General features: G+C 33.0%; 1 protein-coding gene across 5 annotated transcripts; it reads left to right on the forward strand.

Moving 5' to 3' along the window:
* Nucleotides 1-677: 677 nt before the first annotated feature.
* LOC107954718 (kinesin-like protein KIN-14T) lies at nt 678-6,581 on the forward strand. 5 transcript variants are annotated; one of them, XM_041099942.1, is made up of 12 exons: nt 678-924; nt 989-1,166; nt 1,250-1,333; nt 2,952-3,119; nt 3,187-3,293; nt 3,394-3,572; nt 3,654-3,815; nt 3,999-4,214; nt 4,292-4,329; nt 4,449-4,576; nt 4,747-6,070; nt 6,222-6,581. In XM_041099942.1, exons 1-12 carry the CDS (start codon nt 919-921, stop codon nt 6,227-6,229), a joined length of 2,598 nt encoding a protein of 865 aa, XP_040955876.1. In that variant the 5' UTR covers nt 678-918; the 3' UTR covers nt 6,230-6,581. The 5 variants fall into 5 exon arrangements, with proteins under 5 accessions (XP_040955876.1, XP_040955875.1, XP_040955874.1 ...); XM_041099941.1 differs by having other exon boundaries at nt 1,253-1,333; nt 6,199-6,581; XM_041099940.1 differs by having other exon boundaries at nt 679-924; nt 6,199-6,581.
* Nucleotides 6,582-16,134: the final 9,553 nt, after the last annotated feature.

The raw sequence follows: 16,134 nt of genomic DNA on the forward strand, positions 1-16,134 counted from the left end.
CATTTTCTCTTTGTGAAGCTACTTTTCTATTTGTATAAATAAAATTTCCAAGAAAATAAGAGTAGGTAGTATATTTATAAAAGCAATTAAGATTGCAATGTTGAGAGAAGAGAAGATATAAAGGATTAGAGTTTGATTGTAAATATTAGTTTTATAATCATAGGTTGTCCGGATACATGTATATAAAACCAGGCCCCGATGCACCAAGATATGTCTCCTAAATAGAAATGGTTAATTTATCCAGATTGTCATTTCACTATTTTTGGAATCCTAAATTATTAGGGTGGCATCCAATGGCCATTGTGACCGGTCGGGTTTATTTTCTTCTCATCCCTAAATATTCATACAACAACGGAGGTGGCTTTGAGTTTAGTGAATCTCCATAACCTTTTTCTTTTTCCTTAATTTCTTGTTGTTCGAGTCATTATCGTAAGTTGGAACAGAATTTTCCACTTCATTTGATTGGTCTATGCTGCCGTAGTCTGCACACATAAATTTGTATGCACCATCTAATCAAAATCAAAGACAGGTCCCAACCTTAGATTGGACCAGTTCCTACTTCCTACACAAAATTGAAGTTTGGTGTGGTACCTAAAATTGGCCTCCTATACACGTTATCACATTGAAGACCCTTTTACTCTAACCATTGTGGACTCTTTATTATTATAATAATTAGTGAGAAGCCTTGAATAATATGAATCATTCTCCTTGGCCCCTCAAGCACCCTATACTCATTTCATGAAGAAGATGAAGGTAGGCCCCTTAGTTTGCCAAGAAGCTACACTCAATCACTGATTACTATCTGCTATACTATATGAAGGAATTACACTTCCTTTTAGCGGATTCAAGTGGGCACCAAGCCTTTAAAAAAGGGCTGCTCTTGGACTTTAATGGTGGAGGAGCTTCGAAATCTCAAGCATGGGAGTGAGTATATAGACTTATTCTCTTTTAATAATATTCCTTCTTTAATCTACTTATTGTGTTTGAGGCCATGAGTTCAAAGAAATCAATTCAGAATCTGGGGGAAACCATTCATTCACTGCTGGGATTTAAGTCACATCTAACTTCAACTTGGGTGAAGTCAGTTTGTGAGATAGTAAAGAAATTACCAAGTGGGAACGAAAAGGATGATGAATCAGCTGCAAAAGAAATTTCCAAGATAAAAGGTACTTCATTATTTTTCCAGGGGGTTATTCGAATTAACTGCTCTGCCATGCTTGATCAAACCCATTGTTTTTTCGGTGAACAGAAGAAATGGCTGCCTTAACCCACTGCATAAACCAATCGAACATACAGAGGAGGCAGTTGTTGCATGATTTGTTGGACTTGAAAGGTTAGTCTATTTTCCGTAAATGTACCCGGGAGATTTCTCATTTTTGTCCCTTCTATTTAAAAAATGGACAATTTAGTCCTTATAGATTAGATCATAAAACAAATTAGTCCTTCCTTTTAAAAGTTTCATCCATTTGTATGGTTAAAAACAGATGTGATTGACAAAATAACTAGATAGTAATACATGATGTGCCACGTGTACCTCATGTTGACGTATAAAGAACAATTTTTAATAGTAGAAATAGATTAAATTTTAAACAAAATGATTCGTTTGCTCTTTAATCTAACATACATGAACTAATTTACTCTTATTTAATAAAGGGGTAAACTCTAATCCAACTTTTAATATAGAAATCTTCATGCTAATTTTAACTCTATTTTTATATATTTAACACTAAAATCCCACACCCATCAAATTAGTGATTGATAAAAGTATGAGTTTTAAAATATAGTAAAATTTTAAAACCGTTATTAATATATGTATTTTTGTTTAAATTTAGGATTTTTTTTAAATTTATTTTACGGTGTCACCCAAGTAGAAAAAAGTGAACAAAAGATTTTGTTTAGAAAAAGAAGTGAAAAAACATTTATATTTTGAACTTTAATATATTTTAATAATTTGTCAATGTACATTGGGCCCCGTAAATTTTCTGCTTTTTCCGAGAAGAAAAGGTAAGAAAGAGAGGACATTAGAGTGCAGTTTTAATAAAAAGCCGTTAGATCTAAAGCAATATATGAATTGATTTTCTGATGGGTTCATACAATTTATTCAATTTTAATGAATTAAAAGGTTGGAATCAATTTGAATTTTAGAAAGTTTGAATCAATTTTCATCATTTCAAGTTTTGATTTATCTGAATAATTCTGAATTCAATTTATTAATTTAAATAAAATAAAATTAATTGTAAACATATAATACATGTTAATGAAATTTATATTATTATAAAGGATTCACCAATTTCATTAGAAAAATACGTAAAGAAATAGACCATAAATAAAAATTATAAACTTATTTTTAAATAAATTATACACCCTTATTTTCAATTATTCTTAAAAGAAATGTCAATTCCAGTTATTTCACAATCTTTATTATATTTTTTCTATTAATTATCTTATTATTTATAATTTTACTCGTGTGTCTTCGTCACGCTAATCATTTGTAAAAGGTACAAAATATTGGTAAAAGGATTTCTCTAATTATTCTTAAATTTGAAATTGAGCAAGTCAGTCTCTAAAAAAAGGAGAGCAATTTAATACATGTCAACTTTGATTGGTATAATACTAAATTTAGCCTTCAATGTTTACATATTTTGTTAATTCGGTCTTGATTTTAAAAAAATTCAAGAAATTTAGCCTGAACATTTACAAAAATATTGTGGGCTAAATTTGTTAAATCATGACTCAATTAATAGAATGTGTAAATTATAAGAGCTAAATTTGCTATTATACCAATCAAATTGACAAAAAAATATTAATGTTTGATTAATTGTCCTTAATTACTCATTTTTAAAATTCACAGAGACTAATCTACTTAATATCGAAATTGAAAGTGATTAGAGACAGCCTTTTACCTAAAATATTATATTTGTTAAAATAATTTGGAGCATGGCATATTGCAGGGAACATCCGTGTATTTTGCCGAGTGCGACCATTCACGTTGGAGGAAAGTATAGGAGGAGGTATAGGAGCTGTAGTAGCTTTGGATACAAGTAACCTCCTTTTAAAACTTGGTGATAACAAAACTAAAAGATACACATTTGACAATGTGTTCCAGGGTTCATCCCAAGGTACCTACTCTACCCTCTCTCTTCATCATCTCCTTTTTTACAACGGATGATTGACTTCGAATTTCAGATGGAATTTTCTCTAAAGTTGAACCAGTCATCAAGTCAGTCCTCGACGGTTACAATGCCAGCATTTTTGCTTACGGTCAAACAGGAACCGGGAAAACCTTCACAATGGTTGCTCACCACAATACTCATTGATACTATCACAACTTAACATAACATGATTTCACCTTGTAAACTAAGCCACTGCTTGCTTCAAATCTGCTGATTACAGGAAGGTACTTTGGATTCCCCAGGAATAGTGCCACGGACGATCGAGACTTTGTTCAAGCAAGCACTGGATAGTAACCATACTTTCCTTATCACTTTCAGTATGCTTGAGATTTATTTAGGAAATCTCAAAGACTTGCTTGTACCGCAAGCTACCAGGGCAACAGATCCTTTGCCACCATGGTCGGTAAATCACTATGCAAACTACCATTCTGTGAAAATGCCTGCTGATTTGGATGCAGATGGTTTTTTTTTTTTGTACAGCCTTTCAATTCAAACAGATCCAAAGGGAGGAATTGGAATTGAGAACCTGGTTTCCATCCAAGTTAGCGACTTCAACCAAGCTTTGAAGCTGTATAGATTAGGATGCCAACTCAGGTCAACTGCTTCAACAAATTCAAACACAACTTCAAGTAGATCCCACTGGTAATTACTAGCTTTTACCTATCTCAAGTAATATTAGTATTCGATTATGCAGCACCTTTTGAGGCTTAAACCCTTACTAGTGAGATGCCCTTGGTGGAACAAAACCACACAGATTGGGTATATATAGGATCATTTTTCTTTTTATTGCATTGTAAAGTATGTTGTGTTTGTTGCTCCTCTTAGCATGATTCGCATTTCGATGACTTGCTTCGATGCTCCTGAGAGGCGACGAGAAACGAATAAAATATGGTTAGTTGACCTTGGAGGAAGTGAGCGAGTGGTGAAGACCAAGGCATGGGGGAGAAGACTTGATGAAGGAAAAGCCATCAATTTGTCTCTTTCTGCTCTTGGAGATGTAATACATGCTCTTCAAAGGAAAAAAAGCCACATACCATACAGGTAAACCATCCTGAGACTAAGTATAACTGGACTTCACCTGATTTAGTTATCATACATTTACCTACCTTTTTCTACAGGAACAGCAAGCTGACACAAGTTCTTAAAGATTCCCTAGGTAACTAACCATTCTTCTTTGCTCACTTCCATTTTCCATTCACCTAATCTCTTTACCTAATGAAATTGTTGTCTTCAAATTAGCTGCTTTCACTAACCTTCTCAAATTGGTATCTTTAGGTGAAGATTCAAAAACACTGATGCTAGTACATGTGAGTCCCAAAGAAGAAGATCTTTGTGAAACAATATGTTCATTAAATTTTGCAGCAAGGGTGAAAAGTGTTCAATTGGGGCATGAGGAGTCCAATGTAAGTGATGTAGGACAAGTATCCCACAATTTAAACATCTGAAAATCTCAACCAAAATCCAATAGTAAAAATCCCCTAAAAATATTAGAAGTTTTATGTATTTACAACTAAATCTAAAACCTGACAAGTTTGGTGATTTACCATTAACATGCTGAAATATTAAAAATCAGGAAGTAAGAAACCAGAGGGAAGCTGCTATGAAAAACCTGCAGCAGACGATTAAAAAGATTGAAGATGAACGACGATATATTAGAGGAAAGATCCAAATTTTGAACCACAAATTAGAAGAACTGACAAGGAGAGGTCTACCTTTGGAACAGCAAGCAGAGGCTTGTGATTTATCAACTGAACTAGGGCCACCTTCCGAGCTTGACTTTACCAAGAACAGGACTGGAAATGTCAGATCACAGCTGCCTAGATTTATGAGATCAACTATTAGCAGTAGAACAAAAACTGGGATGGAGCATCAAACTTCACTTCATTCAAGGAGAAGGAGAAGACCATCATCTCAGCGAGCCGAGTCAGTGAGTTTCCCAGTGAAGAATCATTCAGAGTGCAACTCTGACCGTAGCATTTCAAGATCTACATGTGCAGTGGAATTGAACAGGAAAACTAGTATGGAATTAGATAATGTCACAGTCTACAGCCAAGACACATCTGAATGTGATACAAAAATGGTTGTCACAAATAGAAAATCAAACAAATGCAAGTCCACTAAAGTTTTAAAGGTTGATCAATGGCTTACCTTGCATAAGGATGAAGCTAGCATTAGTGGTTCTGTTCCAAGGAATAAATCGGTTTCAGACATTCCTCTCCCGGAGAAGAAACATAGGTCAAATAGAGTGAAAAAGACACATATATTATGCAATGACAAGGTATTTAAAAAGCAGAAGAAAGCTTCTTCGGTGGTAGCTGTTTCTCAAAGGGTGGAAGACAAACCACCAACACTAAAGGATTTATTTGCTGAGGAATCTAATTCTAGTTTCATTTGTCCACCTCAACCAACAATGTGCCTGTCAACAGGTCACCAACAAGACTCACTTGATGGCTCTTTGATAGAGTACGGTCAAGGTGGCAGTCTTTCTCCACCTGATTCTTGCTGCGATGGATCAGTACACTTCATTGATAATGAAGATGAATTCTATGGAACACCCATGGTTGAAGTAGTAGAAGACACTGAACACCGCCCCAACCTTTCCATGATGAAAATTAGCAGTTATCTGCTTTCTCCGGATGATAGAATCAGCAACTCACAAGAAATTTTTGGTGTTTCAAACCAAGCATTGGAGCCGGAACAGTACCACAAACAAGTGATGGCTACTGAAGTATACGGAAAGGAAGACATGGATGCCTCTTCTCAATCCTCACCACAAGAGATGAGACTAAATCTGTGCAGACCGAAATCTCAAAGAAGATTGTTTATAGATGACCTAAAACAAAAAGACCCGAGGATGATGACCCTCATAAAATCACAAGAGATTTCAAAAAACCAAGGTAAGAGTTTTGAGGTCTAAAGCAAACATGATTCCCATAACATAAAACAATGTCAAAGAAGTAGCAACATATGATTAGTGGAGTCTTAAAATACCGCATTTTATATTGATTCTAATGTGTTTTTCTAGGAGCATGTTGTTTGGTTAAACAGAAAGTTGAGAAATCATGGGCCATTGCACTTCTAGGATTGGGATTCCTCGACTTGGGGTTCAATCATGACTTCTTCTATGGTCTAATACGTTGAAGCAGCAGCAGTAATGTTGAAGGATGAGCTAATAATAGGATGGAATGTTTGCACAGATCATCAACATTCCCATCTTTCCTTTTAATATGCTAAGGTTTAACAAATTACTGTTAGGATTTAGATCCATAAATTAAATAAAATTTATAGATTTGAACGAGTATTATACACTTGCTTCGATTCCGTCTAGGATTAACTATTTTATATTTGTGTTTTGTATAATATATTGTAACTTATAACAATGGCTATGAGTATAAATAATTATAAATATATGACCAACTGCAACAATTCTCAACTCTTTTCAAATAGATTCAGAAAAAATCTCATTTTTATTTTTAATTACATAATAAATTGTTAGTACAAATCTCCAGTGAGGAAAATCTTGAACACATGAACGGAACTCGAACAGAAAATAAAGGAATAGGACAAGGCTCCAAGGCATGTATCAAGTTACTATTTTTAAGGTTATATTCGCCCCCACCTATATTCGGTGTGCAAAAGAGTTTCAAGCAAATTAACCTTGAGGATACAATGAAGCTGATAACTATTTGCATTTTGCACTGACGAGAATAGTCTACTAGGTACTGAGCAATGTATAACAAGAAACTCAATTTCTACAAAGAATTTCTGCAGTAATTCTTTATAGAATAATCTAATATTAAAAGAATGGATGGATGATAGAAAGAATATTAGAACTTGTTGGTCTGTTTTCCAAATGAAATCTCTTTCCTATTTATATAGGAATTTTCATGTCTCTTCTTAGAGACATCTTTCAATAGGTGTTTTTTCTAAATAATAATGTCTTTAAAAAGAAACATAGTTATTCATTTAATACTATAGCTATTCAAATAATATTATTTGAATAATTATAATTTTGTCAAAAATTAAATGATATGACTCTTGAGTATTTGATTAATTATTCATTTATAGTTATTAGAACACTATAAATATTTGAAAATGTTCCAACAATCTCCTCCCATTTTCAAAATATTTTAGATTTTGATATTCTTGAAAATCAATTTGCATAATGAAGGTGTCTTACGATTGAACCTTCACTTAGTGAAAAAATTTTAAAGTTAATCGAAATTGCATGGTAGACTAAGCTTTGAACCAGCTATTCCATTTGATTAACCGAGCACATCTCACACAATGATTTCAACATTGGTCAATGCATAGTATCCAGGGACACTATTATGGCCATGTGTTTGTGTCCTCTTTTCATGAGTGTTGTCAGAGCCAAGCCATTGAGCTCTTAGAAGTGGCTACACTTCCACTCACATAGGTAGATCCCATCAAGAGTGTTCTCGTAATTATAACACTCATCATTCTCTTATCATTATGGGTTTGAGTGTAACACCCTATATCAATCTAGTCACCGAGCCCGAGTAACAGGACGCTACATTAAACATCGAACTCATACATATTCACACAGTCTCAAATACATGCAACCATCGTCACTTTCAAATATTTAGAGGAGTAATGAGTCTTAAACACCTTAGACAACGTTTAAAACGACTTAACATACCTTAGTTAACAGTAGAAATAATTTTAAAACATGCCTAAGGACCACTAGATAAAATTATAAAAAAACCCACATAGGTATCGATATGCCATTACAGGTATCGATATTTTAAAAGATAAGTATCAATATTAGTAAGAAAATTGATACCAAACTAGCATTCTATCAAATTTTAAACAAAATCATTTTATCGATACATGGGCAAAGGTATCAGTATTTTCACCCCGAGTATCGATACTCGTGATTGGGTATCGATACCAAATTAAGCTACTGACTTCACAAAGATACAATTCAACTCCAAGGTATCGATATTTATGTCCTGAGTATCGATACCTCTGCTCAGATTCACAAAAACACAGTAAAACAGAGTATTAACATGCTCAATATATCTCTATTCTAACATGCATTAATCATCACAGTATCAAGCATCGAATTTACCTAAAACAAATTCTAACGCTACATCTTTACCTTGTCGATCTAGATCATGGTGATAACAAATAAAGATAGTAATAATTACCAAGCAAAAATTCTAGAAGTACATAATCATACTAAACCAACAAGAACATAATAATAACCAGCCAAAATTCTAACCATATTGCATTTATTTCCACAATTTAACGAATAATGATAATATCACCTACTTAAATACTAAAGCCTAACTTGGATCACTTTCTTGGAATTTTTGCACTGCTCACACCACAAACGCTAAATATCTGCAATGGTTAGAAAGAATGGGTGAGCTTAAACAAGCTTAGTGAATGTCAAGATATCCACAAAGTATACACAACATCAAAAGTTAAAGAAGAGCATACTACAACACATTCACATCCATATTCTAACCAAGTCAAAATAACATATTCACGCTTCATTAAATCACGAAACTAGCATATACTCTCACATGTAATTACACTCAACTCGTATATACATAATTCATTTAACAATAATTCATCAAAACAAAACAACGTATTCATGTCTTAATGACCCACAAGTCTAGCTTATATATTCACATGCATTTACACACGAAAGCACAATTACATACATAATTTACTATAATGGCATACTAAAATTATAATAGTCGATTTTCAGTAATGTCAAAAATAGTGGTTTTAGGACCACAATTTTGATGAGAGAGATATTATTTTATTATTATTTTAATGTCTATGAGATTATATTAAGGTTGTGTTAAAATTTCGTTAAGAAATTTTAAATTTTATATAGTTAATTAAGTGAAAAAGGGTAAATCGTAAAATGTGTAAAAGTTGAATTCTATTAGTTAGAGGGATCAAATAGCTTTGAAGTCTTAAAATAAAGGACTTGAATGGTAAAGATACCATTTAATGAATTAGTGGATAATTATGAATTAGGTTTTATTGAAATTTTAATAGTTTTTAAAGGGTAAATTGGTAAATTGGTAAATTAAGCTTAAAATAAACTAAGAAAATCCTATCATCTTCCCCATTTCTGTTTTGTTTGACCTAAATTCACCATTGAAGAGGGGGGAGAGCTTCAATTTTGATTTCTTCTTTCATGGTATGCTTTCAAGCCCCGTTTTTAATAATTTTTATGTTTTTGAGTTCATTTTAGCTTAATCTAGCTACCCCGGGGGTTAATTTGCAAAATTGTTAAAGGTTGAGGGACTTGACATGGATATTCTTGAATGTGTTTTGATGTTAGTTGATAGATTATTAATCCTTGTTGTAAAATCAACAAGATTTGTTAAGTTATTTTTGTTTAATTTTGGAAATAGGGATTAAATTGTTAAATGTATAAATCCATAAGTGTTATTGTGAATTGTTGATAAATATGAGTTGTTCTAAGGTCCCTTACAGCATGGGTTAGGTTTGAATTAAATTGAATGAAAATATTTATTTAGATCAAGATAAACCACATACGGACTTAGATCGAGAAAAAGCAAAAGCTTCGAATTAGCTTGACTAAATTACTACGCCCCTAATTATCGAGGTAAGTTCGTATGAACTGTAATCGTTTTAATGATAGCTAAATTGAATTTTTACTATGTTGTTTAATATAAATGAATTATTATATAAATGTATCAATGCTATGCTGAATTGATGGCCATCAAGTCCCGGTTGAACCTTAAGAATTCTTAGGATACAAATGACATGTCATTAGGGATTTCATGTTTCGGGTGCTGGTCTTGAATGTCCTACCGATGGCTGAGGTCCTGCATTTGTTACGGATTCTCCATAGCTCATGTGAGCAGCATCGTGTAACTTACATTCCGACCCACAGCTCATGTGAGTAGGCTCATTTCACAGCTCGTGTGAGCATTGATATAAAGAAAAGTTTACGGTTATATGTAAAAGCACATTATGTGTGAGCTTCCTAAGTATCTGATGTAATTCTAGATGGTTCAAAGGGTAAGAAAAGGGAACGAAATGGTAAGTATGAAAATAAATTGAATCATGACTTTATAAAAGGATTTATGAATTAAATGGTGATATTACATATGGAAATTTGCATATCTTATGGTTAATTTCATTTATATCATGGACAAGCATACTAACATATGAATTGGTAATGTTGTTTAGATTTTTACTAAGCTTATGGCATTGGTGATGAGTTATGTTTAATCTTTAAATTGTATAAATGACATGGTAAGTTATGTTTTAGTTTATACGAGTTTACTAAGCACTCATTGCTTACATAGTTTATTTCCTTTTTTTATAGTTTATTGGAAGCTCGATCAATTTGGATGCTCGTCGAAGACCTAACACACTATCCAACAATCAATTCGGTAGTTTTTAAGTATTTTGGCCATGGTTAATAATAGCATGTATAGGTCTTTTGTCTTGATGGCTCATGGATGTATAAAATGGTTGGTTTAGTGTGATTATGTCTTTGAAGTTTATGTTTAGTTGATGGGCTTGTAATGCTTTCTAAGTAAGGTCATTTTGACTACTTTTATGTAATTAAAATGTATGGTGTTTTGGTAAGTTGATGATGGTTTGGAAGTGGTCATTTGTGACATGTTTTGGGTACATAATTGAACTAGATTTATGCATGAAATAAGGTAATGTTGGCATGTTTAGGTCAATGATGTTTGGATACAATTGTGGTGCCTTTGAATGACATATTGGATAGGTGAATTAGGTTGTTTGAAATGGCATGATTATGTGTTTTTGAATGATGCTTTAGTTCCTTAAAAGTTACACAAATGGGTTGTTTATGCATGAATTGTTGGATCGCCGGCACCCCTACGGCGCAGCGGAAAAATTTAATAATTGGCGACCCTAACCACGGATCCATGTGTGAGGAACGAATCGGGGTGAAAAGGGTTACGAAATTACCTAATGCTATTCTGAGTAGACAGCAACTTCTCAACAACGTGTAGTCTGATCTACAGTCAAACTAAGCCGCAATCTATCGAGACTCCGACCTCTACGTGATCCACCCAGTTGACTATGAACGGAAGAAATCCCCAAAACAGTTTTGAGAGTGAATTTTCTTTGACGGCTGCTAGACCAAAACAAAGAAAAACGGGATACTTATATCCTTATTATTTATTTTTTAGGGTTTTTATTTATGAATTAAAATAAATATAATAATATTTTAAACCGAAAATTATAATTACATTAATTATAATATAATTTCGGTAAACCATATATTTATTTCAATTCATATGCTAACCTCATTATGTGTACAACAACCTTGTACATAATGTGTTGGAAATCGAATTAAATTAATTCTATAATTAATTTAATTCAAGTGACACCTAAAAACAATACCAACTATGGTTTATTCCGTTCATTTTAACTATAGGGTGTGACCCTGTAGGTTCTTGTAACGTTAGCAGTAATACTAGAACGATTCCAATGTTACAAACAATGAGTGGCATCTAGCAATGCATCATTGCTACCTAAGTCACAAGAGATCATGATTCGACATAACCTTTTATGATTAACCTTTTATGCAATAATCCTTAAGTCCTTTATCTCTGGATTGGACACAAGTCATGGAATAGTCACACTTGTATAGTCCATTCCATGTTCCTTGATATTTTAAGCAGACTACGATATACAAATAAGTATGACATCTCATATCAACTTATTTGAGCATGGCCATGCATTTCTAGTCTCACTTAATCAAGTGGCCTAAGATATTACTCCCATTATGTAGGAGGGACTTATTCTATATCGACCAACCATATCCCTCTACATCAATTGTGGTATATGCAACACTAGCCTTTATAGAACAACCAGTTACGGTGTACGTTTGACTGTATCAAAATATACTACTCACGATGTTGGGATTATGATGATCTCAAGTCTGAGGATCATATACATATTAATCACTATGAGTAATGTCGTGACAATTACATAATAATCCAAGAAACATACTCATAATGGGTCAGTCCAATATGTTGTTCTCTAACACATATATTCATGCATTGATTCTGATATTCCATATCAATGATAACTCTTTATCATCAATCAACTACATGTTAGTCTTAATGCATTATTGTTGTCCTATCCAACAATAATACTTGACTAAGGATCTTTTAAGAATAATCATATTATTCTTAGGACATTATTAGAAAACAGTTTATTTATACACACAGAAAAGAAACTGAAATAATAATGGTAACGCCTTATATTAATAAACATGATAAATCAAGTATGTTATTACAACCATCTCATGATTGATCTTTGGGCATACTCTAACATGAATTGGGTATGAAATGCTTTGATATTAGATAAATTTTGGGTTCACACAGCCTTGGACACGGGCTATCACTCAATTGTGTGAGACACACGGCCTGGCAACATGACCATATGTCATCTGAGAATTTCTTAGGGTTCAAGTCAATGAGTTACACATCCTAACACACGGCCTGGCACACGGGCATGTGACCTTACTCAGTGAGTTACACGAGATAGGACATGGTCGTGTGTCCCTTGTTAAAAGGTTACATGACCTGGGGTGATTTCACACAGCCGTGTGACCTCTATTTTCAGTTTTTGCAATTTTTTCCTAAACTTTCTATTTTGTTTCAAATTAGTCTCGAATTGCCTCAAAGCTATTTTTATGGCCATGAGGGCTCGAATTAGGGATAGAATGGATGCAATTGAATGGTTTATGATATGTGTAATTTACTTAAATATTATGATGTTAAATGTTTCCGATTGTACAGTAATGCTCTGCAACTCTAGTTCGGCGATAGAGACGGGTTCGGGGTGTTATAAAAATACTCATACAATATCTACCAACTCATCTAACTTTACAATCACATATTTAAGCATACGTCACATTTTATAAAATCACATTTAACGATCATTTGGCATATTGGAAACATGAAATATAAAAGTCGGCTTTATCACCACACATTGGATACATGGATCTCCATCACACCAATGACTCAAAGAGTCTAACATATCCCATAAGTGTAGCATAAAGCTAAACACCCTCCAACACACCAATATATCCTGGTTGATGGAGCTCAACTCGACATTCCCTTATCCTTCCAATCTGTCCCGGGGCCTCAATGCCCAATTCATAAAACACAAGGGTGAGTACTCACAATCCTATGGCATGCCAACTATATCCAACGGTTTCACGAGATCACAAGGCCAAAATATTCACAATACACACATTTAATTACTGATATCATGCACTTAATCTATGTTCATAAACATCAATTCAAATCACAATTTGTACACATAGCACACTTATCAGATTCACGTTTAATTGCACTTTAAGTGTCACAACTATGCTCATTAAGCCATCACAAATCCATTCACATATGAATGCATTAAAAATCAGATTATCACACACTACATACCAATATTCACTTACTTTACCTGTCATATTAGCATCACATTCTACAATTCAACACATATGTATTTACCATTTTCTGCGCACTTTCACTGCACATTTATATCACTAACACAACATCATTACTGCTATTCAACATGTTTAATACGTCCACAACTAACACATTCACAAGAGCTATCACAATATATAACATGTCACATTATCTCAACTTAATACTCAATCCACATCACACAATTACACACTTTACAAATTAAACGAGAGGTACAAGAAAGCTTACACTCGAAACTTAGAGTAAGGGTTTAGGCTACTCTTAAGCTTCTAATTAACACTATAAATCATGTCTACTAGCAGTGATTCCAAACCCTCATCGTTCGCACTTTCGCTTAGTCGTCGAAAGCCTAAACTAACTTTTCCTTTCCTTTTGTCTTACTCGTTGAAGGCTCCAACAGTTCCAAATCTTCACTAAAATTAACCACACAACAAATATAATTAATTTACAGCTATAGACACACCCAAACAATCAAAAATACATGTATAAGATTTCTTCCTCTTGGAACTGAAATTTTCGACTTGCAAATTCAAAAATCAAATATCTTAATTCCTACTCGTTTCCAATGCTTAAAATTGATTCCAATCATCTAATTATTTATTTAAGAATGATTCTCAACCTTCAAACTACACAGATTCATGGTTCTGAAATTTCGACGTACAGTAGTCATTTTCACAAAAACTCAATAAAACCTTAGAATCTTTCAACGAAACTTTAGGGAAAGTTTAGAAACCTTGTAATCACCTTATAAAATTTGAAAAAAACTTTGAAACATCATTTTCATTCAAAATCCCTAATTTCGCCATTAACGACCCAAATTTCGATATTTATTCAAAACTTTTGATACAATAGATAAAAAAACTCAATTTAAAAGGCTAGATATCATTAGCAACTAATAGGAAAACGAAACATTACCTTCGTTAGGAGAAAAATGAATGTTTGGTGCAAATCTTAGAAAACTCACAAGTTAATCAATAGCAAAATCAATAGTGTTCTTGATGCTCTTTTTGTAATTTTATGGAGGTTTAAAGTTTAGAAGATGATAGAAAAAAAAGATTGGAGTAATGAAGACCAAAAATTGAAGGATGAAGTTTAGGGGTTTTTCTCTCTAATGGACGACATAAAGAAAAAGATGAAGATGTTTTTGTTTTGTTTTTTTTAAACGTCAAAAGTAGGGTTTAAAAGAAATAAATTGGGTTGATTTTAAAACTTGATATATTTTCTTTAAAACTACTCTTAAATACACCCTTTTACGAAACAATCCTCTTTTTAAAATTGAAAGTCTTTTCTACATTATTTTCACAAATTGATTTAGTTTTCAAAAGTCATAGTTAATATATTTTTAGTGTACCACACTTCAAAATTTTCAAACTCATTCCAAGCCAAAATTCCTAAATTACGCTCGAAACTTCTTGGCACAATTTCGGGATGTGACATTGAGTCCTATCCCTTTTAAGGTCCTGTTGGCTATATCTCTAGCAAGACTTTTGGTCAAAGGATCCACCAAATTTTCACTTGACCTCACATAATTAATAGTGATCACTCTATCAGAGATTAATTGTCGGATATAGTTATGTCTTAATCCAATGTGTCTAGACTTTCTATTATATACTTGGCTATATACCTTTACTAGAGTAGTCTCACTATCACAACGGATAGAAATAGGTGAAATTGGCTTAGGCCATAGAGGTACATCATAAAGCAAATTTCTTAACATTCTACTTCTTTAGATGTTGTGGCTAATGCAATAAAGTTTATTGCCAAGGTGGAATTAGTAATACATGTTTGTTTCTTGGAACCTCAAGAAATGGCTCCTCCACCAAGAATGAAGATCCATCCACTAGTATATGCATGATCTTCTAAACTTGTAATCCAACTAGCATCCGAATACCCTTCTAAAACTGAAGGATATCCATTATAATAGAATCAATAGTTAATAGTTTCTTTAAGTACCTAACTACCCTATTCAAAGTTTGCCAATGCAAACTACTTGGATTACTTGTGTACCTACTCAATTTTCCAACAACATAAGCAATATCTGGTCTTGTACAAGTCATTATGTACATAAAACAACCAGTTAGACTTACATATTTCAATAGATCAAATTTCCTACCAACATTAGATACTAATTTTATTTGAGAATCCATGGGTGTAGATGTTGGTATACAATTGAATAGATCAAACTTTTTAAACACCTTTTCAATGTAATGTGATTGTGATAAAGCTATAGTGTTTTCCTTTCGAGTTATTTTAATCCCAAGAATAACATCTGCTACACCCATATCCTTCATAGAAAAGTTGTTTGACAAGAATTTCTTTTTGTTTTTTATTTGTTCCAAATTCGTGCCAAAAATGAGCATGTCATCTACATATAAGCAAATTATGACACCTTTTTCATTTTTAAATTTGTTATATATGCACTTATAGAATTCATTTATTTTATAGCCATTAGCTAAAAC

Source organism: Gossypium hirsutum, chromosome D08 (genome assembly GCF_007990345.1).
Source record: "Gossypium hirsutum isolate 1008001.06 chromosome D08, Gossypium_hirsutum_v2.1, whole genome shotgun sequence".
Lineage (NCBI taxonomy): Eukaryota > Viridiplantae > Streptophyta > Magnoliopsida > Malvales > Malvaceae > Gossypium > Gossypium hirsutum.